Source organism: Astatotilapia calliptera, chromosome 2 (genome assembly GCF_964374335.1).
Source record: "Astatotilapia calliptera chromosome 2, fAstCal68.1, whole genome shotgun sequence".
NCBI classification, from domain to species: Eukaryota; Metazoa; Chordata; class Actinopteri; order Cichliformes; family Cichlidae; genus Astatotilapia; species Astatotilapia calliptera.
In genome coordinates this window covers 1,951,502-1,978,698 of record NC_137423.1, presented here as the reverse complement: position 1 = coordinate 1,978,698, position 27,197 = coordinate 1,951,502, and the positions used below count along the sequence as shown (strand labels likewise).

Genomic DNA, 27,197 nt, shown 5'->3' with positions numbered 1-27,197 from the left:
TGTGAGGCTAACAGGGACATGATAGATTACAGTCACTGAAGTAATTCAGCAGGAAAAGGACAACCACCCAGACACACAGACTTACTACAGAGCTGATTGCATGACATCAGAAAGGAGGAGGGTCAGGAGAGTCCTTACTAAATTCCCCATCGATAAAAAAGGGTTTCTGTTCTATTGAAGGACTGTGTCATATCTACAGAAATTGTAAGTCAGGATATGTGACACTTTACAATCTATGCACTGTGATCCTGAACATGCATCGGTGTAACTTTGTGCTGAACATTGGGGGGGGGGTTAAGATCTCTGTCTAAATAAATAAATCTGGGTAAATTCCCAGATGATTAAACATGCAACTATTTTGCTGGTAATAACTGAAACGAGTAAAGAAAATCAACAGCCTATTTATGTAAGATAAGATAATTTTATTGAAGGGGTTATATTGGTTGGGTCTGATTATTTGGAGGGGTGGGTAGGGTGTGCTGCTTGGCAGCTCAGTTATGGTACTGTTGGGTGGAAATGAGCCAGGTACAGCGTGTGGTGGTGGTGCACATGCATAGATGTGCCCACCATGGTGTGGTGGCAGGTTGAAAGGTTGTGGTGGTGGATGCATGACTTGTCTTAGCAGTAAAAATCCATCTGCAACTGAACTTGTCTCTCAAGAGTGACTTATAATTTACTGTGATGTTCAGAAGCTCGCCTCTCAGATGTCTCCATCATATCCAGAATTCTTTTCTTCATCTGTATGTCCACCTCTGCAACATTACGCAAATGTGTTTCAGTTGAAAGTCTTCTTTCAAGTCTGTCCTGTCTGTGGCCCTTGAGTTTTGCCTTGACAAAAGGTAGAATAAAACAATGAAAAACTAATTAACCACAATAAATGTTAAAAATAAATCAGTGGTGGAATACCAAGATTAATATTTACTTAAGTGCTACACTTAAATATTTTAGGTTAAGTGTTCTCTTTTCCTATACTTTTAACTCTACAACATTCTTGAGGTAGGGATTCAACACCAACACAGTTACACTGCAGATTCAGATGAATATAAATCTGTCATTATGATGACTTCGTGTAGGTTAAGCTACACAGTAGTTAAAGAAATGAAGCCGAGCTGTATCATTACTAGGTCAAACCTAAAGGTGCTAAAGGCATCTATAATTGGGCTACTGAAATACAGTAGGGCATTCGTTTATACATGTATGGTAGGCTAACCTTATTTCCCCTGACAAGTCTCCCAGTCCACGTTTTCTTGTTTTGTTTTGTTTTGCTGTTTCATATTCCAGTGTGATATTGAGGAATAATTCCACCTCACTGTCTGTCACATACGACTCAGTTCTGCTTCTATGCGATGTCTTATCGGATTTTGTGCTTTTTTACCTAAATGTGCTATTTGGCTATACTGACTCTAGTAGGAAAGACTCGAATGCTTTTTAGTTCTCAAGTAAGAAGCCAAACTTTTTATATTTGTTGTTATTGTTCTTAAGAAATAAAGTTGGAAGTAAAAAAAAGTTCCACCGTCTTTGTTGATGCTTTCCCGCCCTGGCTTCAAGACTTCCGATTGGCCAACATTTCTGCAAGGTTAGGATTATATCGCCACCTGTTGCTTTGGCGTGCTCATTACAGCGTTTGCCTTTGTTTTTGTTTTGTTGGAGGGGGGGTTACGCGTGGACTGAGATATTTTTCTCAAAACTTCACGTGTGGACGGGATTTTTTTAAAACGGAAACGGAAAATCTCTGTTTTCAAAAATACCCGTGTACGTGTGGACGTAGCCTAAACAGTAGAGATGTTTGTAGCTTTACGTTAGCTGGACTGACCGGAAGCAGGGTCCATGCGTCACGACTAACCGGATAGAGTTTTGAATCGGTTTAGTCCTGCACGTGCTGGCAAAAGGGAAGGCAAGAGAAACGATCTCCTGGCCGCATAAGGAAATCTATTTAAATATCCGTGATATCCAGTCATCATGAACTCTGAGTACGAGGATAGCTCCGCGTTATCCCCCGTGGAATCTGGGGACGAGGAGGAAGAGGAGGAGGTATCGGAGGCAGAAACAGAGCAGCTGGGGTCCAGTTCCGACTCGGATGAAGATGAAAGCGAAGAGAAAATTGATGAAGCAGCAGCGGCCGGAGATGAAAACGGAGAGAAAATTGATGAAGCAGCATGGACGTCAAAAAATGGAAAAATATCTTGGTCTCCCACAAACGCTGAGACGTTCCGCTACATCCCAGCAGCCACTGGTCTGACCCCGGGACCTACACGCTATGCCACTCTCCGAATCGTTGACCCCATATCCAGCTTCGCGCTGTTTCTAACGGATGAGATCGTGAAGCATATTGTGTCCATGACAAACCTGCATGGGAATCGCAAAATTCCCGGCTGGCGAGATATAGACGCAGAGGAGTTTCGGGCTTATGTGGGGCTGCTCGTTTTGTCCGGTGTTTACAGGTCAAAACACGAATCCACGTTGAGCCTCTGGAGCGAAAAATGGGGACGGAGCATTTTCCGGGCTACGATGTCACAGAAAAGGTTTAAGAACATCAGCAGAGCACTGCGGTTCGATGATAAGCTATCCCGCCCCCAACGCCATGTTGACAAGATGGCTCCCTTCCGCAAAGTCTGGAATATGTGGACGCACCGCCTGGAGATGCTGTTCAGCCCAGACAGAGATCTCTGTGTGGATGAACAACTCGTCGCGTTCAAAGGCAGGTGTAGCTTCAGGCAGTACATGCCAAAGAAGCCGGCCAAATATGGTATCAAGATTTGGGCAGCCTGTGATGTCAAAACATCCTACGCATGGAGACTGCAGGTGTACACGGGCAAAGCAGCTCCAGATCGTGTTGAAGTCAACCAGGGGATGAGGGTGGTCCTGGACATGACAGAGGGGCTCCAGGGACACGTCGTCACCTGTGATAATTTTTTCACTTCCTGTGCACTGGCAGATGAGCTACTCAAGAGGAAAATGGCCCTGGTTGGCACAATTCGCCAAAACAAGCCTGAGCTTCCACCTCATTTGCTCCAGGCAAAAAAGAGAGAGATCTTCTCCTCCATCTTCGCTTTTACAAACACCCACACACTTGTGTCTTACATCCCCCGACGGGGCAAGAATGTGCTGCTACTAAGCACAAAACACCGCCGCCCAGACGTGAGCAAAGAAGGGAAGAGAAAGCCTGTAATAATCGAAGATTACAACAAATGCAAAGGAGGTGTCGACAACCTTGATAAGGTAGGTGTCATTACGAACCAGTTATGCATATATTTATTCATTCTTGCTCATATTCATGTCTAATATATATGTATGTTTTATGCTTCTTTTTTTGTTAGGTTGTTGGCACCTACTCCTGCAGGAGGAAAACAAATTACTGGCCACTGGCCCTCTTCCACAACGTCCTTGATGTTTCACTTTACAATGCCTACGTCCTGTGGACATTAATCGAGTCATCCTGGCAGAAGCGGAAAGGACACAGACGGAGGGTCTTCATTGAAGAAGTGGGAGAAATGCTGGTGAACCCACACATAGCAAAGAGAGAGCGCCTTCCTCGCTCATCAGCCGCTGCAGCAGTAGTCACAAATCTGACTGCAGCGGCTTCATGGACCGCTCCCATCATTCAATTTAAGGGCAGGAGGCAGTGTGAATTTTGCAAAGAAAAAAGGAGAAGAGTTGTCAACGCCTGCTGCAAATGTGAGAAGCATACATGCAAGGACCACAGTGTGTCCATTTGTAACGACTGTGCCGTCTGAGCAGGACTCTCACACCCAGACACATACTACCTCTCTCCCTGTCTGTCTCTCTCCCCATCCCCAACAACATAAATGTTCATGTTTATCTTTCTAAAATAAATGTTTTTCTAGTTCAAACTGAGCTTGTAATTTTATTTACGTTAGCAAGGTAATAAACATTTAGTGTGGAAAAAGTGAAAAACATCATATACCATTATAGGTTATGATTATTACATTTACTGTGCCCCTGCAAAAAAAATAATGATGAATCAAAATCAACCTTGGTGCCAATCTAAAGGCCTAATTATAATAGCAGTGAAATCTTTCTCGAAATGTATTTTATGGAAAAAATGTTATTTTTTAAAAATAAAGGTTAAAAAATGCCAAACACGCAACGGAGAAGCAAGACAGTCATAAGAGTTAGTTGTCAATACCGGCCACCAGAAGCTGTTTTTGATACGGGCGGTTGCCCGGGGCGGCATCGTGGTGAGGGGCGGCATCACCGGCACCGGCAAAAAAAAATGCTCGCACTCATGCTGCCCCGACGTCATGCCAGCGCATAGCGGGGATGTCACAGGCACCGATCGGTTTTCTGTCGCCCATTTGCTGGGAGTAAGGGCGCCCTCCGTTTGCGAGGTGCGCCTGCTGCTTGCGGCTCAGGGAGGAGAGGGCGGGGCGGCGGGGGAGTCTCTGACCGGCTGTGGCAGCGTCTAATAACCAACTCGCAAAATAAAAGAAAATAAAAACAAAACAACAAACACGAAAACACCAGACATTATAATACAGACTTATAATTTGCACCGATGTTTTTTTCGAAATTCTATACGCGAAAAGTGAGCGCGAGAGCCCTCGGTGCGCATGCTCGCTGCTGAAGTCAAAGTAAACTTTATTGTCATCTCCGCTACATGCAGTCCAGGATATAGAGAGACGAGACGACGAGGCTCCAGTTACAGCAGTGCAAGTAAACCAACAGTATATATAAGAGGAGTAAGAAAATAAATATACACTTTAGGACTCGGGGTAAAGGATCAATAACAATTTAAAAATTTATATTTATTTGATGATTTAAAGTCTCACACACAACCCGTCGAAAGGGGAGGAAGACCTGCTGCTTCCAAGTAGAGCACATTTCATTCATAATGTTGTAAATCCAAGCCCATTATGTATTCATGATTTGAATCCTGGGTTGTGTGAAATCCCAGGAATAAACAAAGTGAATCTGTGAACTAAGGTGTAGGTCTGTTAGATCATGTTGTGGTGATCCTCGAGTTGGGGGATGATTGTTCATACTGGAGTGCAAAATTAAAACCAAGATGGACAAGAAAAGTTCAAAGCCATCAGGTGCTCAGTTTAGAAAAAAGAGAAAAGAAGACGAAGAGAAGCGAGCAACAGATGCAGGTAAGCAGACGTGTGATTGGATGATGGCAGGTCATCCTGAAACAATCAGAATCAGAATACTTTATTAATCCCTAAGGAAATAATGTGGGTTACAGTTGCTCCAAGAAGAAATGGTAAAAATAGCAACAGTAACAGACTAAACTCCAAACATTATGTTACAGATTTTACACATTTAAGAAATGGCACTGATATAGCCCCGCTATGGTTGCAGTGTCGCGCGACACATCTCGTGCACATCTCGGTTTCTGTATCTGCGCACTGCGCCCCGGACACCGCAGCTGTGCCGCGTGTGCAGTCGTGTCTTTACCGCCATGGTGATGAGATTCCAGTACAGCCCAGAGACACAGAGGGAGATGCTGGCTTACGTTTGTGGGAGACTCACGTGATCTGTGCGTCAGGTGATTCGTGCACAGCCATTTATGTAAGAGAGAAAACGATCCGAACATCCGGTGGACTTCAGATTGTTTGAAAATGCTCGTATAACCCAGAAACGGGCAGCAGCGGTCGCTTCATTAAGACCGCTGCTGCTGTTTTTCTCCTTGCCGCTGTATCAACACCAACCGCAAAAAACGCACATGGAGGATATCAGTGAGTGTCGTCAGCCCCACCTGGCTGCGACCTGTTTTTTACTGACCAACCCAGATGTCGGCCGAAGTCTCGGGGTGACCGTTTGCTCTGGCTGCCCCGGTCCTCTTGATATCCGCGCATCTGTAGCACCGTTTAAATCACGACTAAAAACCCACTTATCCAATCTTGCCTTTCCCTCTAGTTAACACTTCACTTATGATTTTATATCATGCACTTTTATGCTCATTTAATTCCTTGTTTGTTCTGTATCTGCTGCTTTCCTATGTATCAGTGACAGCTACCTGCTTGCATACCTACTTACTTTGGTCCTATTTCTATTATCCTCCTCCTATTCTCTCTGTTACTCATTAAGCACCTTGGCATACCCTTGGTTTTTAAGTGTGCTTTATAAATAATGTCAGTGCGCCCCAGGGCAGCTGTGGCTACAATGTAGCTTACCATCACCAGTGTGTGAATGACTGAATGTAGTGTAAAGAGCTTTGGGGTCCTTAGGGACTGAGTAAAGTGCTATACAAATGCAGGCCATTTATCATTATTATTATTTTTCATTCCCGTGGGAGCAGTAAGCATGGACATAGCTTTTGTTAAACAGATTTGAACCAGTGTAATATGTTGTGATGTTGTAGGACAAGGTTGTTATTGCTGTCTTTATATATAAAATCAAACAGAGACCAGCCATCATCTTCAAATCAGTGTGTGAGCAAAACGCTTCCAGTACGCAGCTGTGGGAACTGAGCAGCTGATGCACGGAGACATTCCAGGTCACAGGCAGACCAGAGACAGTGAAGTGTCAGAGATCACGAACTCTTTCAGAGCTGTTTGATAGGTCATTCCTAAGGCTCGGGGAAACAAGGAGTCACACTCCCCATGACATAACAACAGGGATAAGCACGATGGTTTCAAGCTTCCAGCTGAATTATTATTTTTTTTATTGTAAATGGAAACCACGACGGTACATAGGAGAATGTGATCCAATCAACAGAACGGTTGTAACATGAGTTAATCAGCAGTAGTGTTCATCTCCAGACCAACTAACCTGCAGACAAAGTATTGAATGTACATATTTATTGATGCGGTGGTGTTTTTCTTCATTTAGTATAGAAATGAAGCGAGAGACAAGCCCGGTTGAACACATGAGCTAGCCCATATTCTGGCGGTTCCCATAACCTCTGCGGTGAGTGTCTTTCCAGTCATCCCAGTTTCTGGCCTTTAGCAGAGATTCGTCGTCATCGTTTTCAACCTTCTTCTCTTTTTCTTCTTCGTCCGTCTCGCTCGGATCCCCGTGATCCTCCGCAGTGGGCTTCCTGGGTACACCCTGGTCAGGCAGGACGCCGCGTTTCTTGTGCTGCTCATACCAGTCATCAACTGTCATGGTAGGAAGACTGGGATAACCGGCCCCGAACACCTTAGCCTGTGTGCAAAGTGAACACATGGATTTAAAGACATCGATCCACGTTCAAGCAAATCGGAACAAAGTGACTCAGATTTTTTAAACAATAACTGATCTGATATGAGCTTGTTAAATGAAGACATTCAAAAATGTACCTTCAGTTTTATGTTTTTGAGTGGCGTGATGTTCAAGTACAAAGAGCAGAGTGACATTTGTTACGTTTTTGATCCCTCATCAGATTTCAAGTACAGCACTTGCTGAAAACTTCAGCTAATCAGCGTTTCCAGCTATTCAGTTGAGCTCTGTTAAAAATTGTAACCCAACCAATGTTTCATCCGCTTCCAGTGTAAATGTCAGTGTTCAGAGGCACTGAGCTCTGGGACTAGCAGATTTCTGTTTTTTTTAACTGCAGCTGTAAAAAAACATAACTTTCTATAGAAAACCATGTCATTTAATTCTCTCTCTCTCTCTCTCTCTCACACACACACACACACACACACACACACACACACACACACACACACACACACACACACACACACACACACACACACACACACACACACACACACACACACACACACACACACACACACACTCTCAGTTCAACCAAGTCCACAAACAAAAATACTTTATAATGCATGTTGTTTAGTGGGACTTCTGGCATTCCTTGCCTTGAACAATCCTCTTTAAATCTGGCTTGTATTCCGTTGTTGTCACTCGAAGCAATTCTTTCACATGTGTGTCAGTCAGAACAGATCGATGCTTTGATTTCACATGTTTTAGGGTAGAAAACACAGACTCGCAGACGTATGTTGACCCAAACATTGACAGTATCTTAAGCGCAGCCCGTTTGACATTGGGGTATTTTTCCATTGGCACACTTTTCCAGAACTCAATGGTCCCTTCCCTTAAAGCAGGTTTCAATTGGTCCTCTTCACAAAGATCGATCATCTCCAACTCAGCCGCAGCTTCATCTGTGACTAGCGGGACTTTCAAACAGCCGGTCTCTGCATTCAATGGGTCGACGAGGAACGTAATCTGTGGCCTTTTCAATTGTAGATCATGGAACCGGGTCACGAAGCTTTCGTGCAAGTTTTCAATCAGCGTTGCATATCTGGCTCTTTGCTTACTCAGGGCAGCGCTGGTGACTTGCCCGCTGGCTTTTAGCAGAGTGGGAAAATGCGTTAAATCTCCCTTTTGAATATGTGTCTTGAACAGCTTCAGTTTGTTGACAAACGCAAACACACTTTGCACCAGGTCAGGGAGCATTTTTAACTTACCCTGCAGGGTCAGGTTCAGTCTGTCCAAGTGACACAGCATGTCGACCAAAAGGCCAGATCCATAATCCACTTGAGGTCCGAGAGCTCGGGATAGTCCTTGTCCTTCTTTTCCATAAACAGTTTCACGGCATCCAAAAGCTCAAAGAAGCGAGAGAGTACCCGGCCTTTTGACAGCCACCTCACAGTGCAGTGCAGCGGCAGGTCACCTGGAAGCCCTTGGTCCAGCTCAGCGATGAGATTCTTGAATTGCCTGTGGTTAAGCACATGTGTGCGGATATAGTTGACGATTTCCATCACAGGCTTCATGACGTTATCTAAATTCAATGATTTAGACACGAGTTGCTCCATGTGGATGATGCAGTGGAAATTCCAAAAGTCAGGAATAGTTCGGTCAGCTTTGCACAGCCCCACAAGCCCGTTCACAGATCCCATCATGGCTGGTGCTCCATCCGTGGCTATTGCAGTTAATTTCGTTATGGGCAGATTTGCTTTTTCTAATGCAGCCATCATGGTTTCTTTCACATCTGTGCCACGGGTTCTGTCTTTTAATGGCACAATATCCAGGAGCTCTTCTTTGATCACACAATCGTTTGACACAGACTATGCAAATATTGCCCACTGAGGCTTGTCTTGTATATCACAACTCTCATCCAATGCGACACTAAAATACTCACATGCTTGAAGGTCAGAGTGCAACTGTGATTCAATAGCTGTGTTAATGTCCGATATTCTGTGTTCAACAGTGTGGCGGGACAGTTGGACGTCTGATACCACGCGTTTTAATTTGTCGTTTTCAGGAGACAAGATTTCAACAACGTCACTGAGGCATTTTTTAACGAACTCCCCTTCATCGTATGGCTTTTTAGCCCGTGCAATGTTCCAAGCCAGCTGATAGGATGCGAGCGTTATGGTCTCTGACCGCTTCGTAAAGTTTTGGAAAAACTGTATCTGCTTTTCTGCCTGACTTTTCAAAGTGGCCGACTCGTGCTTGCGAAGTTCAGTCCCTTTTGGAAATTCCTGGTCGATGTTAGCATGGAGTGAGCTGAAGTGGCGCTGAAGATTTGAAGCTTTGAAATGCGCTAATGACGTCTGACATATAAGGCAGAATGGCTTACCATTGCGTTCAACAAAAAAATATAAACTCTCCCACTCTGTTAAAAACGTCCTGTGTTCATCTTCATATTTTCTTTTTGCTGTGCATTTTTTTCCTGCCATTTTAAGGGCAAACTTGCTCCTACTGGGAAACTTTGCGGTATTTTCATCTCACACACATGCGCATGTGATGAAAATACCGTATTGAACTCAAGCGAAGCGAACGCGCACATTTTAAAACAACAACATAAAAAAAAATCAAAACACAAACTTTGATATGAACGTAAGAGCCGCATGAAACCAGGCAAAGAGCCGCATGCGGCTCGAGAGCCGCGGGTTGGCCACCCCTGGTCTAATGCGTCATGACTCTGTGTAGTGTGAGTGGCCATAAAGGAGGGTTTTTATCAGTAGGAAACACTGAAACGTTCTGCTTGTTTGTGGTGATCAGCACCACAGGAATGATAAATAACCTGTGAGACTCATTGCGACACTGAGTCGGTGTAGTACATGCACACATTTCTGTTTGATGTAATGTTCAACACTGAACTGTAACAAGTTTGTATTCAGCCTCATCTTTATAGATTGACTTCCACTGGGGAGAACAGGTGAGGTTTAAGGCCTGGACAAGTTTGAGACCTTTTTGTCCTCCGCAGTGAAAAAATGGCTCAAAAATAAAAACGGGATCATTTCAGCTCCTAATTTTACACATTCTGCACTCAGCTTTGCAGCGTCACTGAAATGCAGCCAGGTGCTGCTCATTTTGCATTTTCACTTGATCCCGTCACCGTTTAAATCCATCTCCCCGTCTCTCTGTCCACCTGGCCTGCACCACTACACCTGCTGTCTTCACAATGCCCCCCTTCCTTCTTTCACTAATGGTATGATCCCAGTCTCTGCGTGTAATTGGCTGCATGGTGTGTCCATCAAAATAAAGAGCATCCATGCCTGCATGGATCCTCAGCAGGGCTGAAGATTCAGTCCCACATACTGACAGACCCGTGACATAACTGCGCCGTGAGTTTGACACGCCTGATCCAAACAGAAGGCATAATTCAAACTTTTACAGTAAAGCTTCAGATGCTACATAAAACAGACAGATGAACTGTTATCGTAGTTTGATACCATGTTTAAATTCGGTAGCTTGCTGAATGCTGGTGGCAGCCGTCCCACCTTGTTGCTGTGATTCCTCCACAGAGCAGGCTTTGTAACATTAGTGAAATGAAACACAGCGGCCTCGCGTATCGCGGGAGTTACGTTCTAAAAATAACCTGCGATAAGTGAAATCCGCAAAGTAGCCAACTTTATCTTTTACAATTACTATAGATGCTTTAAGGCTGTAAAGCCCTCACTACACACTTTATACTCGTTTCTCAGACAGGCAGGAACATTTTCACACTTTTCTCTCGTTTAAGCTCTGAAAGTTCAAAATCAGTCCAGCATTACAGAATGAAACCAAAGGAACCCGCAGGTGACGACGTTTCATCGACACTGTTGTTTGTTGGGGAGAAAACGTACAAACATACAGTCCAGCACTTCAGAGTCACGCTGCTAGTGATCGAAGATTTATGTAAATGTGACAAGCTGAACGTAGCCAATCAGGACGCAGGACACAATACGCCGTTTCAAAAAGAAAAAGAAATTTCACACACACAAAAAAAAAAATCTGTGAAACAGCGAGACTGCCACAGGTGAAGCGCGTTATAGCGAGGGAGCACTGCATCATATTAATAAAACTGCATGAACAGAACGTTCCACAGGCCAATGAAAAATGACCATTCTGAACTCTTGGTTATTTCTTATTGCTCATCAATAATGTTGTCAGTGCAGCAATGAAACATGAACAGGGGGCAGATGGACTGAGACGTGTCACAGTGGATTACAGTCACATGGAGTCGGGAACTGATAAGAATTCAGTGATCCCATTATCAGTATTACTTATTGATTCTCACGGCGTTCTCACGAACACCATCACTAAGCAGCATATCAAAGACATTTGTGCCAATTCATTACATGTTGTGAGGTCAAATGTTTGTGCATGTTGGAGCTTTGCTTTGATCCGTGTTGGGTCATTACTGGGAAAAAGAACCGTATCACGCTGACACTGTTACAACAGTATGAGACATGGACACGCCTCCCCAGACCCTGAACATCACTGAAGCTGTGTGACGCATCATCCTCACAGATGACTAACGAGCAGACCACTTTAGCAAATTACAATAAAGGCTGATTAAGAGAGTCCAGGCTGCACGTGCAACCTTGTGACTGCATGCACCTTAATCAGTCGTACAACAACAAACCAGCTCACCTGCACAGCATCCTTGGTGAGGATGAAGGGTTTCATGGGGGGCCTGGGTGGGTGAGTGGGTTGCTTGGGAGCATTCTCCTTAAACATATCCATCTTTTTGAGTATCTCCACCTCTTGGTCAATGCTCTCTATGTCCTCCAAACACACAGCGACCCATCTTCGGACATTCAGGAGGTAAAAATCTCTGGTGACTTCATCATCAGCTTGTCCGGTCTCCACAGCTCTCCGAACATCAGACAGTTTGGCCTCAAGCTCCTTCTTCTGACGGTACCGCTCAATTTTAGCTTGTCTCTGTGCTGCCATAGCAACCAGGTTGGTCGGGCCGGGGAAAGACTGAAACAAAAAGCACACGTCACCGATTCATTATTGACACATCCTCCAAATCACACACAGGTGAACTCTGTTATTTAGAAGCTTTCATGTAAACAACTAAAGAAAGCATCACTTTCTGGTTGTGTGACTTAAATCTGTGGAGCTTGGTGACATGTTCCCATCGGACACTTTTCTGTGACTGACTTATGTGACATAAATAAGCCCAGACTTACAGCCTTCATTAACAGTGCAGTTAACAGAAAGAACCTGTTGTTATATGAACACTGCAGCTTGTTCAAAGTAAAGGTGTTCAATGTGCTGTGTTAGTTCATTCAGAAACAAAGGCACAGGTGATTAGGGATGTACCAGTGATTTAGATCAAAGACCAACAACACAGTTTATGGCTGATCCAATCAGTTCAATTGTTGTTTACTTCACAACTCATTGGTCGCTAACATGAAGTGAACAGCAGCTCGAGGATTTCACTCCAACAGCTTTTCTTTAATGTCAATTTTGTAGACAAACTAAAAACAAAGAAACATTTCTCCTCTCTCACCATAGTGTTCAGTGTGGCTTGAAATGCAAATAGAACTTGTAAACGTCAAAAATGTGTGAAAATATAAATATATTTACAGAACAATCTGGTCCGTCTGGTTTCCACCTGGAGACAGTCTTTACACTTTGAAATACACTACAGGTCAAAAGTTTGAAAACACCACAATTTTGCAGTTTTCTATTGAGAATGATGCAGTTTGATGTCTCATTGCACTCTGAAATTAAACCATGGTACAAATAAGCACCTGGAGTTAAAAAAGCAATCATGGAATCAGTTTATAGACCAAAATATATCCTAAACCTCTGACTCTTCAAAGTAGCCACCTGACCCAGTGTTCAGCTGGAGTACCTGGAGAGAACCCACACAAACCAGGGGAGAACATGCAAACTCCACACAGAGAGGAGAGAACTCCTCAGAAGAAAACTGGCTTTGGTTGGCACAATCATAGACTGAAGCACACTTTGTCCTGTGGAGATCAGTCCTCTGAAAGCTACCAATGAAGGATGTTCCCGGATTCACACAAAGTAACGACGCATAAAAATCACTGAAACTTAATCACTGATATACAATCAGCTGCAGTGGTGCTTAAATTAAACGAGGCTGTAATTATTTGATTAAAAATGCTTTTGCATTTCGAAATTGGGATGATGTGATCTAACTGATACACTGAGCGGGACTTTTTTCTAAACCCACTCCGGTGGGTCATTATGCAAATGTAAGGTTGAAACCTGCAGTCAGCTGAGACTGAAGACGTCACCTGGATGATGACGAAACGTTTCTCCCACTGAAAACGTCCAGATGAACAGAATCCCAGCACAAAAATAATAAACGCTTAATAATCAATTATTTATCCCAGAGTGTACTTTCAATTCTACACGAAAACCCACTGAGGATACAGGAAACGCTCATGACAAGAACGGATGTTAGTGAGAAACAAACCCACCCATCTGCTGCTGACCAGTTCTGACCACGACCAAGCTGAGTGGGTAGTGTTTATGAACACAGCCGGAGGGTTAGCTCATTTGCTATTTACTTGCTCTTAGTTAGGTACTTACATTAGCTTTAGCGTTTCCATCTTCTGACCCTCCGTCAGGCCGTGCTTTTTCACCCGTGGAGTCTGGCAGTTTAAACGGTGACACCTTATACTCGTCACATCTCCTTAAAAAATCCATAAAGTAAGCGCGGGCCGTCTGGACTATTTCCAACCGTTTGTCCCGGGTGGTCTGCTTCATGGTCAGAGCTCCTAACAAAGCGGGCAGCAGCAGGTACTTCAGGTCTGCCGTGGCGATCTCCTCGAGCTCTTCGTTGCGACTAAACAAGTCGAGCTGAGCGACCATCCGGGAGGCTTCCTCTAACATTTGAACCCCGCGCTTAACTTTCACCTGAATACTGTTTGAGCCAAGAGGCTCGTTTGTGCTGTCGACCTCCTCGAATATTTTCCAACCACGATCTAACAACTCTGATAATTTAAGCGGTTCTGCGTCCACATTTAATGGCTGTCTAACACTGTTGCTGTTCTCCGATTCCGCCATCTTGCAATATTTTCCGGGTTCGTTCTTCTTCTTCTGTTTTTAGTGTAGTTCAGTATTACCGCCTCCTGCAGGCAAACGTTAAAATAACACGTAAGACTTACGAAATAAAAATATACTACAGTCTCTCTATAGTCGCTCATAATCTGACCCGAAGGGTGAAAAAAGCTTTTATAAAATAATATTAACTCCATAATATTAATTAATTATTAATGTTTTTTGTATTTTGTCTGTCCTGTTCAGCACTGTAGCAATTACTGTGTAAAGGCCAAGAAACAAGATTTATTTCCCCAACTGGACCTTTTGTTATACTTTGTCCACTTAACTGTCATAGCTGATTAGATTTTTATTAAGACTTTTTATTATTTATTTTAACTAAAAATTACAGAACTGGAAATGGTAAATAATAAATGTTGAATGTTACTGAGCAGCATACAGTACTAATAATGTATGATATGGTTAGAGGGAGCAGCCAACCGAGATAGTGTTCATAAGGTTTCTCTGTGTAGGCGCCTTATTGATATAACTATGAAAATATTAAAGTGTCACACTGACATCTGTTTTCTGAAGCGATATGTGGAATTATACAGTAAAAATACCAGAAATCATGTGTTACGTTTGACTGCAGCAGAAATGTGCCTCTTAATCCATGTCTGAGAAACTAAACCAGTAACACTTTCAGACTGACTCAGGTAGTTTCAGTAAAGTCTGATGACCACACACACACACACAAAGTGTCTATGACACACACTGATCCTCAGTTACGACACTTTAATATCAGCAACAGTCAGCTCTGATCAAATATTCCCTCTTTGTTGAACTTGATAACACACATTTAAAACACCACACACAAAATGCAACCTTCTCCCAGTCCTCATGTACACACACATGAAGACACATGCGTCCCATCATGCTCTGCAGATAAGGCCCATTTGGAAAGAAGTATGAACAGTTAGCTTGACAACAAAGTACAAACATATTTTCATCAATCTGACATTTTCCATTTAAAAACAAAAGGGCCGTGATCACAATAATAAGACACCAATGATTACTGATTATGGGATTTTACTGAGCCATGTAATGAAAGTACTTTTGTTTCTACAGATCATATTTTACATGTGAGGGCCGTGATGCCGACAACAGGTTTAGTTTGTTAACCCCAAACACAGGAAGCGTTTCTGTTCCAGAAACAGAGCTAACTTTAACAGTTACTCCGGCAAATAAATCAAATATCACATTTAAATTTAAATGTAGGTTTAAAATCAAAACTATGCTCTCTGTTGACTGTTTGCCTAACTGCAACACAAGTGTACAAACTCAGTAAAAACCAAGCAGAGTATTACTAAAGGAGGGAAGCATTTGTACATAAAAAAGAAACGTGTAAGTGCACCAACAGATCCATATATGTCTCAACTGATGTTTGAACAAAACCTTTTTAGTACAAATAGCACACAGAGTACTGCTGCTGGATCCTAAGAGTCACAGCAACAACAGACTAATGTCTGCTGAGGTCTCAGCAACAAGAACTAAACAGTCCTGACTCATGTCTGCACTTTAAGACAAAAACACAGTCTGCAGGTTAGAAATGAATCACAAATCAAACAATTTGGCCCAAGTTCAGACCAAGAAGACATCTTTTGGTACACGACTGTTCATGTTGCACAGCAGCGATCAGAGCTCTGTTGTTGTAAAGGAACCACTTGTGATATTGTAAAAGGCACCGTATGTATATGATGTACTGACTTTATTAAACAGATCAGAGGACAATCATGGCTTGGCAAACAGTTTTTCATCAAAGATGCTGTGGACAGCACCCTGCAGCACGTCTGTCCTCCGACTTATACTTGCTCTGACTCTGGAGGAGCTGATCAGCACTAACTCATCAGGAAGCTGCAACAGAGACGAGACAACTTTCAGTCCATAGAGACACAAAGCACCATCTGAGCCGGTCGCAGTCGATTAAACAGGAGAATCCAACATTAACATGTTCACACCTGTATGGATATCCATGGTACTTGGCTCTGAAGATCGACAGCAACCAACTGAAGAACAGCATAACTAGACCGATACCTGCAACACACATAACTGACACGCAGGGTTCTGCGATTATACCTCCTTATGCATGATGCAGACAAGTAAACAAACTCAGGGACGATGATTTACTGACTGGTTTAGAGAAGGTTGGGTTAGACAAAGTTATTATCTGGAAACTGTGGAGTGTTTGTGTTTTCTATATTCGTACACAGATGCTCTGAGGTCAGAAGAACTTGGATCATACACAGGAATGCACGTACAACTGAGATGTTCTTGTTGCTCTCTGTTGGAAAATGATCTTAGACAACCCGAAGACACAATCTGTGTGTGTGTGTGTGTGTGTACACGTACTCTTTCTCTTTCCAATATCCATGTCTGAAGTAGCAGCTTCACACAGTAGAACTATTCCCATGGTAACAGCCGCATCTGACAGCTGGGTCAAGGGTTGAACGAGTTCATAGCATCCATCTACTCACAGCCAAGCTTTTACCTTATTACCACCATTCACCCCAGAAATAAACACAGACAAGGCTACGAGAACCAAGACTCTGCCAGGAAATGGAGCAGGAACAAAGGCCTGAGCCACTGGGACAGGGCCCAGCTGTTCTCCGTGTACCTCCAGGGGAAAAATGTAATCAATTTAAAAAATATACTCAGATATGAATCACCACTAACATTTAATGGAATCATTGTGCTGCATCTTGGCTTCCTGCAGCTGACACAGCACTGCTGCACACAGAGCTCATCCCTGAAAAAGCTTCTGCACACAGTGGCCCAAAACGACCAAGTGAAGAAAGTCTGCTGGAAATTCTTGCAAATTTATGCAAAATTAAAAACCCAAAACTATCACATGTACAAAATTATTTATTTGGCATGAAAGTCGAAGTTAAGCAGCGTGTCCTGTTTCTGCTGCTTTACTATGTGACTGAGGCCCAGCTGTGGTAAAGGCACACACTCTGACATGCACCAAGTCCAAGCAGTGGTCTGTAGACAGTAGTGAGGCTTAGCTCTGGGTGAGTGTACAGAAACATTTCTACAGCACTGAAGGTCTTAATGAGCGACGTTTTCTCCATCATCAGTAAATGGAAGAACCTGGAACCACAAGGACTCTTCCTACAGCTGGCTGCCCGGCCAAGCTGACTGATCGGGACAGAAGGGTCTTAGTAGCGACACCCCTGGGTGAAAGGCACAGGACAACCAACCTGTCAGGAGTTGGACCAAAGCCACCAGAAAGACTCTCAGACCAGGAACATAGTTCTCTGATTAAACAGAGCCTGAAGTTCTGGCCTGAATCCCAAAGGTCATGTCTGGAGGAAAACGGGCACCACCTGGACGGTGCCATCCCTACAATGGAGCCTGGTGGTGGCAGCATCACAGTGTGGGGATAAACTTTAGCAACAGAAACTGGGAGACAGTCAGGGTCGAGGAAAGATGCATCTACAGACACGATGATGATAGCCAACTCCAGAGCGCTCTGGACCTCCGACTGGGGTAGGCTGAGCTTCCAATAGGACAAGGAGTGGGTTCAGGACCACTCTGTAAAATACTCTCGAGCAGCAGAGCAGGAGCCCAGATCTGAACGTGGCTGAATCCCTCCGGACAGATTTGAAAATGGCTGTAAACCAACACTTTTAATAAAATCGAATGGTGCTTGAGAAGAAAGAGCTGCTAGCAAACTTTCACTTTTTCCTGTGTGTAAACTTTTGAGGCAAAAAGTGTCTGTATTGGATTTTGGAATAACACAGGTGGTGTTTACAGTTTGATGTGCTAATTCAGAATAATGTCGCACATCAAACTGAGAAACATGAGAAAGCTACAAAGGTGCTTCGTGTCACAGCTACACTGTGGGCCGTGAAGTTATTTCAACAGTGGAGACAGGTGTGCTGATCACAGCCTGTGATTCTGTCAAACATGCATAAGTTAGACAACTAAGAGACATGGCTGAAATCCCCTGTGTCCCACCAAAGGGAGGCCCCGGGGCAGACCCAGGACATGCCCGAGATCTGGCCTGGGAACACCTCAGTGTGGCCCTGGAGAAGCTGCAGGAGGTGGCTGTGAGAGGGAGGTCTCGGACTGACAGCTTAGGCTGCCGCCTGCGTGACCCGGCCCCGCACAAGTGGCAGAAAACAGAATTTTTAAAAAATGGCCCAATATGTTAAAAAGGAGATCATGTGTTTGGTGCAGAGGGAAGCCGTTGTTATCCATGGAAGGTTGTTGAGCTGACAGAGTGTGTGTGTTTAGTGGACACGGCCACACAAGTGTTCATCTGCAGAAAGCTGAAGGATACTGAAGAGGAGGACGATGTGCGTCTCTGCCACGAACTGTGCCTGACTGCTGCCGTGGATGTAACTCTGAAAACACACAGTCACATCTTAGACTGGTCAAAAGATTACATGCAGTAAATGTGGCCATGAGTGTCAGGGTGACCAGCGCACACCTTTATTAACCCATCACTGCGTGCTCTCTAACAAATATGAGTTTATTTGGGATTTTCTCCACACAGGATCACAACTTTTAATCTTTTAAGACGGATTCGTTTCTCGTTAGTGATCATTATTCACTACAACTTTATACTTCCTTTATTTATTTCTACTGACTAGTCTATATGTGTGAGGCCATGTGTGGAATAAAGAAAATCCAAAATAAATTCAACGCGAGTCATTAAAGACGTGTCGTCCAATCATTCAGCACGGTAACCTGCATGACATTCATGGTCATGATGATGTCATCTCCTGACCACTTCAGTCAGCTCACAGCGACACACGTCAGTTAAGTGCGTTGTTAAATAGTTGTAGTAACTCTGTTGGAGCCAACATGTTATATTAGTGACATGAGTGAAGTGTATGTGTGTCTTACAACTTGTCCTGTGCTGGGGTTTTTGTGAGCATAAGGTGGTCCTCTGATGTGGTTCCACATCTGGCCTGAGGTCATGACCAGGACAAAGCACTGAAACACAAATAAGATGCGTAAAACACAAAGACGTAGGAGCTGTTGGGTGTTTTACGTGAACAAAAACATCTCATTTGACTGTAAGAGGTTCACTTGTTCACACATTTTATCACAAAAAAAACAAAAAGGAAACAGCTCTCCGGTTGTTTCCACCGTCTCCAGATTATTCCAGGCAAGTGTTTCCAAAATCTATGGAGAAAGAGTTTGTTTTATGATCATTATATATCAAACGTACAGAATTAAACTGACAGTTGGTCCTTCCCAGCTCATCCGATGTACTGCACCAGTTACACTGAATCACATGCATGTATAGTACTGTGCAAAAGTCTTGAGCGCCGCCATTTCTTTATCTTTTGCTAACAAAACCAGAATATTGAATATTGAAATGGAATTGTAAACACAAAGTCATGCAGTATATAGTACAGTTACATATTCTAACGAGTCTGAAAGCCAATATTTGGTATGACCACCTTTACTTTTAAACACAGTGCGATCTCTTTGTGCGATCTCTTTGAGCGATCTCTTTGTGCGATCTCTTTGAGCGATCTCTTTGTGCGATCTCTTTGTGCGATCTCTTTGAGCGATCTCTTTGAGCGATCTCTTTGTGCGATCTCTTTGAGCGATCTCTTTGTGCGATCTCTTTGTGCGATCTCTTTGAGCGATCTCTTTGTGCGATCTCTTTGAGCGATCTCTTTGAGCGATCTCTTTGTGCGATCTCTTTGTGCGATCTCTTTGTGCGATCTCTTTTTGTGATCTCTTTGTGCGATCTCTTTGTGCGATCTCTTTTTGTGATCTCTTTGTGCGATCTCTTTGTGCGATCTCTTTGTGCGATCTCTTTGTGCGATCTCTTTGAGCGATCTCTTTGTGCGATCTCTTTGAGCGATCTCTTTGTGCGATCTCTTTGAGCGATCTCTTTGTGCGATCTCTTTGTGCGATCTCTTTGTGCGATCTCTTTTTGTGATCTCTTTGTGCGATCTCTTTGAGCGATCTCTTTGTGCGATCTCTTTGTGCGATCTCTTTTTGTGATCTCTTTGTGCGATCTCTTTGAGCGATCTCTTTGAGCGATCTCTTTGTGCGATCTCTTTGTGCGATCTCTTTGTGCGATCTCTTTGAGCGATCTCTTTGTGCGATCTCTTTGAGCGATCTCTTTGAGCGATCTCTTTGTGCGATCTCTTTGAGTGATCTCTTTGAGCGATCTCTTTGAGCGATCTCTTTGTGCGATCTCTTTGAGTGATCTCTTTGAGTGATCTCTTTGAGCGATCTCTTTGTGCGATCTCTTTGAGTGATCTCTTTGTGCGATCTCTTTTTGTGAGAACTCTTTGTGCGATCTCTTTGAGTGATCTCTTTGTGCGATCTCTTTTTGTGAGAACTCTTTGTGCGATCTCTTTGAGCGATCTCTTTGAGCGATCTCTTTGTGCGATCTCTTTGAGTGATCTCTTTGTGCGATCTCTTTTTGTGAGAACTCTTTGTGCGATCTCTTTGAGCGATCTCTTTTTGTGAGATCTCTTTGTGCGATCTCTTTTTGTGATCTCTTTGAGCGATCTCTTTGTGCGATCTCTTTGAGCGATCTCTTTGTGCGATCTCTTTGAGCGATCTCTTTGTGCGATCTCTTTGAGCGATCTCTTTGAGCGATCTCTTTGAGCGATCTCTTTGTGCGATCTCTTTGAGTGATCTCTTTGAGCGATCTCTTTGTGCGATCTCTTTGAGTGATCTCTTTGAGCGATCTCTTTGAGCGATCTCTTTGTGCGATCTCTTTGAGTGATCTCTTTGAGCGATCTCTTTGTGCGATCTCTTTGAGTGATCTCTTTGAGCGATCTCTTTGAGCGATCTCTTTGTGCGATCTCTTTGAGTGATCTCTTTGAGTGATCTCTTTGAGCGATCTCTTTGTGCGATCTCTTTGAGTGATCTCTTTGTGCGATCTCTTTTTGTGAGAACTCTTTGTGCGATCTCTTTGAGCGATCTCTTTTTGTGAGATCTCTTTGTGCGATCTCTTTTTGTGATCTCTTTGAGCGATCTCTTTGTGCGATCTCTTTGAGCGATCTCTTTTTGTGAGATCTCTTTGTGCGATCTCTTTTTGTGATCTCTTTGTGCGATCTCTTTGAGCGATCTCTTTGTGCGATCTCTTTGTGCGATCTCTTTTTGTGATCTCTTTGTGCGATCTCTTTGAGCGATCTCTTTGAGCGATCTCTTTGTGCGATCTCTTTGAGCGATCTCTTTGAGCGATCTCTTTGAGCGATCTCTTTGTGCGATCTCTTTGAGTGATCTCTTTGAGTGATCTCTTTGAGCGATCTCTTTGTGCGATCTCTTTGAGTGATCTCTTTGTGCGATCTCTTTTTGTGAGAACTCTTTGTGCGATCTCTTTGAGCGATCTCTTTTTGTGAGATCTCTTTGTGCGATCTCTTTTTGTGATCTCTTTGAGCGATCTCTTTGTGCGATCTCTTTGAGCGATCTCTTTGTGCGATCTCTTTGAGCGATCTCTTTGAGCGATCTCTTTGAGCGATCTCTTTGAGCGATCTCTTTGAGCGATCTCTTTGAGCGATCTCTTTGAGTGATCTCTTTGAGTGATCTTCAGGACACATCAAGCCCTTCTTCGCACATTAGCTGCATTTTGTTCAGTTCTCTGTCATGAAAATCATCTGTCACAATTTTAATGATACCCAGTGCCTGGAAATTATTTTGCCCTTTTTATTGAAAAACTAGAGACTGTGTTTGCTTAATGTCAGACTTTTTACTCACATGCTGCTCCTAAATACGTTTGTATTACAGGTCTGTGTTTAGTCACACGTGTCAGTGAAGCACACTGTGTTAAACAACTGCTTGAATTACTCGAATGGTTGAAGCTCCGTCTCTTTCTTTAACATTTCTAGGCTCTTTAGATTGTTGTGACTTGCATGTTTGTATTTCTTGTTGGACCTGAAACACTACATGTATAAACCTGCACCGTGGAGGCCTGGAGGGTCGAGTTTGTGCTGTCGCTGGCTGCAACAGTGAGTTTTATGTTAAAACTCACGGTCCATGTTCACACTGCAGAGGCACACAATCAGCTGTCAGAGCAGAACACGACATGCAACCAACACTACTGAATGAAATCACAGTCTCTCTTTTCCCACCTAAAACTAAGCAGTTCACAGTTACAGGCACCACATGCACATCCCTCCACAAACAGGTTTCTTATTGAAACACAGTCATGTCCTCCCCACATCGTGCTGATTGGATTCCTGTTCGTGCGTCACTAAGAAACACGTTTGTGACTTGACTGGCATGTAGAGCGTCTGCATGTGATTGGGAAGAGAACGATGATTTTATTGGATAAAATAGTGCTGATCGCTCCGCTCGGGGCGCCCGGACAGACAAGGAAAAATCTGTTTCTGACTCCGGCTTCTTGTTGCAGTGTCACCCAACTCAAACAGGCTCTCCTTCACACCAAAAGGAAGCGGTGTCATGTGATTGTGGTGGGGCAAAATTCCTCCACCCACTGTAAAATACAATGACAGCTTGGCCACTGTATTTAACACGTCACCTTCCACAAACCGGTGCCTGCTCCTATGTCATTGTAATGAATGTATACTTTTACAATATTATTTTGTTCTACGAAATTAGAAAAAGATGCTGACATATCCAAGCGTTTGGCTAATAGCTCTTTGGGAGTCATCTTTTGAGGGAAATGTATTATTGCAACAGGCTGGTAGCAGCAAAGTGCCGGGATTATTGGATCATTCGTCTGTGTAGACACAACAAAGGTTAATCTTTTGAGCTAGATGCCTTTTTTTTATACATAAGCCAGTGTTAAGTCCTCCGAAAACTGTCAGGTACAAGTACTGAACCAAAAACGATTGAAAAAGCAGCCAGTGTCTAAAGAAACCCTGAAACAAAAGACAGCTCGGAGAACTGAAAGTCTGGCTTTATGGAAGCAAAACAAAGTCAAGACTTCTGCACACTAATGTAGAATACAGTTCTTACAGTAACTGGAGGAAAGCGCCCACAGGAGAGCTACACCTGCTACAGCAGATCTACTTTGTTTCTGTCTCGTTTGTGGTGTGACTTGTATTGAGCCACAGATAATGTGCACACCCATGTATACCGTCACATTTCACAACACTATAAGGCTATCTGACGTGCATTTGGACATGGTGTGGAGATGGACGACAGAAGATTTTGATCTTTTTTTTCTGGACTTGGATCACCAGAGAAAAAGCAAATAAGCATTTCAGCATGTGTGTGTATATGATGGTAGTTTTTACCAGTGCGGAGAAGGCCCAGACATTTGTGTTGAAGAGAAACTCTAAATTGTGTCTTCGTAGATATGCAAGTCCACCAATCACAGCCAGAAGGAATCCCAGCAGGAGAGGCCCTGCATAGTTGGGAGGACGAATGACACGGATCTGAAACACACAAACATGAGAGTAGACTCCAGAGGCTCTCACCATGCCCGTGTTTGAATGTGTTTGTTTGCCTTAATTAGAAGTCTGAATTCATTTTATTGCAAACATCTTCACTGATCTCATTGAAACGTTTGACACTTACTTGTACATCAGTTCTGTCTGCCACCCATCTAGCCAGCTGCTCAGCCGCGAAGCCTCGGACCTGGAGCTCATACGTATCAGGCCTTCGAGGTTTTCCTTTGGATGGGAAATGGAGGAATGTTGGGGCAGAATTCATATTCAGCTGAAAATACAGAGAGAATCAGAAGATTAGATACGTGTAGTGATGGGATTTAACAAGTTAGACTCCTTTTGGATGTCTGATTAAATGTAATCAAATATGTTCTAATATTTATCATCTTTTACTACAGACAAAGGTACAGGGCGAACATGCAAACACAACAGGGAAACAGCCCAGGGGTTGAACACTGCACACATTTTTAGGTCAACTAAATTTGTTTAAACAAATGTATTGTACAAAACGAAAGTATGATAATATTAAAATAACTGAAGCAGTCTGCGATCTAACCACTCATTTTATTCATGATTTTATGAAGAAAAAACATGTTTTCATTAAACCAAATGAGTGCCAGCATTAAATTATTATAAAATTACAAAGTTTCTCTGAGATTGCTTCATTATATATACACAAGTTGGCCTGACTGAGATGTTTTTAAATGCATGAAAACAGAATAAAATGTCTCACCATCTGAAACACATCTGATCCTTCATCAAAGTCGACTGACGCAAAAAAGACTTTATTGGTAAAGGCAGAAGAAAAACGCCAGGAGTTAGCCAGCACCTGGAACTCCTCATCAGCTTGCCTGAAAAGGAAACATGTTTTAAAGTCACAAATGCAAGCTGGAATAAAAGCAGTGCATGTTCTTCCTGTTGCTACTTGTTACCTGCACACTCCACATTGTCTCTGTGGCTGCAGTGCTGTAAACATGATGACCACTGAGTAGTTTCTAGGGGGAGCCTTGACAAAACGACGAAACTTATCTCCATTCATTTTGATGACTGATCGTTTGGAGGCCCACTCCATCATCTGCGTCACCTTCTCTGACAGCAGAGTCTACACACACACAAAGACACCAACACAACTGCTAAAGCTCCAGTAGCAAAAACAAACGTCTTTCTATTGTCTATGCATTTTATTTTCGTTCAGTTAAACGCGCCATTTAGGCGTTAGAATAAAGGTAATTAATGTTTAATTCATTTCCGGTTTAATAACGCCCAGTCAAGTTTACAACCAGTAATTGGGTTAGTCGGAGCTAACAACTGTGATCAAACTAATGCTGTCTGATGAAATTAGCATGTTATTTAAGCTACTGCTGTAACTGCTAAAACTACTTTAGATAATGAGTAACGGAGCTCTTTCTAGCAGCTGTTAGCTTAAGCTAGCTACCAAGAATGATGCGGAAACAGACGACGTGCAACTTTGACGAAGTTGGAAAAACTCCCTCCAAAGTTTAACAACTTCCTTGGCTACACACCACTGAAGACATCACCTCTTTCTTCTTCTGCGCCTCCGCGGGTTCATAGAAGAAGACCGCGAGAAGAAGCAGCGAAGTCAAAACTTTTCCTAACATTCTGCTGCACTATCCACACTACTACCAAACACACGCGCGCGCGCTCGCGAACACGCGATAATATCCTGTCAGCTTTCCATTGGTCACATCTCAGCCAATCACACAGAGAGCAGTCCTTCCTTCTGGTTTCTCTCTTCTTCGTTTCAAAAACCGATTTGAAACAAGCTGCTCATTGCCGCCACCTACAGCTGTGCTGCAGAGCCAGGTACCTGGAGTAAGGATACCTCAAAACAGCATTCCTACGTACGAATTTCTCCGTACTTCTGATGTAATCCACTGACGAGTTTAGTGTGCTGTGACCTAATCAATAATAGTGAATAGGAAATATTCTGCAAACGTTCGCTAGCTAGCCGACTTTGTAGACGTGACGCAATGCGTGTACAAAAGTTAGGATACGGTTGCCTTTGGTAAAGACTGCAGTTCGTGGGACAATCCACAACCTTCCCCACAACTTCAGTTTCACCGCTCGGCTTAACTCTATCACCGGTGCGGATACTCACGACACCGCGTCCCGTTTTCCTGTCACCGCCACAGTTTTCGGCAGCGGTACCAACTGTCGCAGCTCCCGGAAAGTTAAGCCTATTTTTTTTTTTTTTTTTAATATTAAACTTTATTAAGAAACAGTATACAGAACATGTATACAATCAGAACAAAATTAACATATGCCAGGGGGTGTAATACAAAGAATTACAAACATTCAAATAATTTGTAATTACTACAAATAGTAATAGTTTTCATAGCCTTTTTGTTAAGTGATCCACTAATCAATTTTATGTAACATAAAACATCATTATAGTAATGTTTAAAATTAGGTTTTTTGTTACTGTATTTGCATTTGTGAAAATAAAATTTAGCTAAGATAACTAACAAGTTTATTATAAAGTAAACATCTTCTTTTTTTTGCCTTCGAAAGAAACAAAATACAAGATTTTCCCATTTCACAGTAAAGTCTTTATAGAGATGTCCAGCAATGAATCTACTGAAGTCTTTCCAAAATGTTCCAGCGTATGAACAGATCCAGAAGAGGTGCTGCAGTCTCAGGATGGCTTCCACAAAATCCACAGCTCACATTTATGTCCCTTTTGAACTTCGTCATGTAATGATTAGCAGGATAAAATTTATGCAGTATTTTAAATGAGACTTCCTTCACTTTATTCGTTACCAGATACTTGTTAGGAATTGTCCATACTCTTTTCCAGTTAATGTCACTGACAAAGAAATTCCAATAAGAGACCACATGTGGGATAGTTAGAGATTCTGTCTGGAACAAAGCACGAATATTCTTATTACTTTTACTGTGGTTTGTTAGACAGATTCTTCCTATGTGTGAATCTAAAGGGTTGGGGAGAGAAACAGATGATATGCAAGGTTGAATACCTTTAAAAAGCATTATAATACCCGTATGTATTGCATCAAATAATATGGCATATTCTTTGGGTGTGGCTGGAAATGTATAGGTGTTTAAGAATTCTGAGTAGGACATGAGCTGCCCATTAGGATTAAACAGCTGATTCACTAAAACAATCCGTTTCTCAACCCACCTAGAAAAAAATAATGATTTATTTTTATACACTATGTTCCTATTATTCCAAATTGGACACGTATGGGGTGTAAAGTTGTGTTTATATATAAGGGACCAAGCTAATAGAAGTTGTTTGTGAAACATCGAAAGGTTTTCTGGAAGCTTATCTATATTATAATCACAACCTAAGATAAAACTTAGACCACCAAACTTAGAGAAAATGTAGTGAGGAATAAAATTCCAAATGGATACCGGATTTTTAAGAAAATGTTTAGCCCAATTAATCTTAAATGTATTGTTTAGAGTAGTAAAATCCAAAACATTGAGACCACCGTGCTCATAGTCATTCATCAATACACTTTTTCTGATGTAATGTGTCCGGTTTTTCCAGAGCAAGTTGAAGAGCATTCGGTCGATATCCTTACAAGTTTTGCCGTCCACATGCAGAGAAATTGCTGCATAAGTCAGTCGAGACAGACCTTCTGCTTTTGAGAGCAATACCCTTCCTCTTAA

The 27,197-nt window shown here is 42.8% G+C and overlaps 2 protein-coding genes and 1 long non-coding RNA gene across 5 annotated transcripts; all 3 read right to left on the bottom strand.

The window, feature by feature from the left end:
• Positions 1–401: 401 nt before the first annotated feature.
• Positions 402–1,953, bottom strand: LOC145432240 (uncharacterized). The gene is made up of 2 exons (XR_013912521.1): positions 1,814–1,953; positions 402–828 (listed from the first exon to the last, which is right to left on the bottom strand). It is a non-coding gene; the product is annotated as an uncharacterized LOC145432240 (long non-coding RNA).
• Positions 1,954–6,611: 4,658 nt separating this feature from the next.
• Positions 6,612–14,229, bottom strand: igbp1 (immunoglobulin (CD79A) binding protein 1). Its single transcript, XM_026181611.2, has 3 exons — positions 13,693–14,229; positions 11,770–12,102; positions 6,612–7,110 (listed from the first exon to the last, which is right to left on the bottom strand). The coding sequence occupies exons 1-3, from the start codon at positions 14,167–14,169 to the stop codon at positions 6,838–6,840; spliced, it is 1,083 nt and encodes a 360-aa protein (XP_026037396.2). The 5' UTR covers positions 14,170–14,229; the 3' UTR covers positions 6,612–6,837.
• A 693-nt stretch (positions 14,230–14,922) lies between these two features.
• Positions 14,923–25,265, bottom strand: LOC113030297 (dolichyl-diphosphooligosaccharide--protein glycosyltransferase subunit MAGT1). 3 transcript variants are annotated; one of them, XM_026181625.2, is made up of 10 exons: positions 25,067–25,265; positions 24,476–24,645; positions 24,277–24,394; positions 23,674–23,814; positions 23,391–23,531; positions 19,057–19,146; positions 18,488–18,551; positions 16,552–16,626; positions 16,161–16,251; positions 14,923–16,056 (listed from the first exon to the last, which is right to left on the bottom strand). In XM_026181625.2, the coding sequence occupies exons 1-10, from the start codon at positions 25,160–25,162 to the stop codon at positions 16,041–16,043; spliced, it is 1,002 nt and encodes a 333-aa protein (XP_026037410.1). In that variant the 5' UTR covers positions 25,163–25,265; the 3' UTR covers positions 14,923–16,040. The 3 variants fall into 3 exon arrangements, with proteins under 3 accessions (XP_026037410.1, XP_026037419.1, XP_080165056.1); XM_026181634.2 differs by having other exon boundaries at positions 25,082–25,260; XM_080308930.1 differs by having other exon boundaries at positions 24,979–25,216.
• Positions 25,266–27,197: the final 1,932 nt, after the last annotated feature.

Coding starts and splice junctions, on each gene's coding strand:
- igbp1 (XM_026181611.2), bottom strand. CDS start 14,169: ATGGCGGAATCGGAGAACAGCAACAGTGTTAGACAGCCATTAAATGTG. Junction 12,103..13,692: donor ATGGAAACGCTAAAGCTAAT/GTAAGTACCTAA, acceptor TTTTTGTTTCAG/TCTTTCCCCGGCCCGACCAA. Junction 7,111..11,769: donor TCACCAAGGATGCTGTGCAG/GTGAGCTGGTTT, acceptor CTTTGCACACAG/GCTAAGGTGTTCGGGGCCGG.
- LOC113030297 (XM_026181625.2), bottom strand. CDS start 25,162: ATGTTAGGAAAAGTTTTGACTTCGCTGCTTCTTCTCGCGGTCTTCTTC. Junction 24,395..24,475: donor AGACAATGTGGAGTGTGCAG/GTAACAAGTAGC, acceptor TTTCCTTTTCAG/GCAAGCTGATGAGGAGTTCC. Junction 16,627..18,487: donor GCACATCGTCCTCCTCTTCA/GTATCCTTCAGC, acceptor CCCAGCTGTCAG/ATGCGGCTGTTACCATGGGA.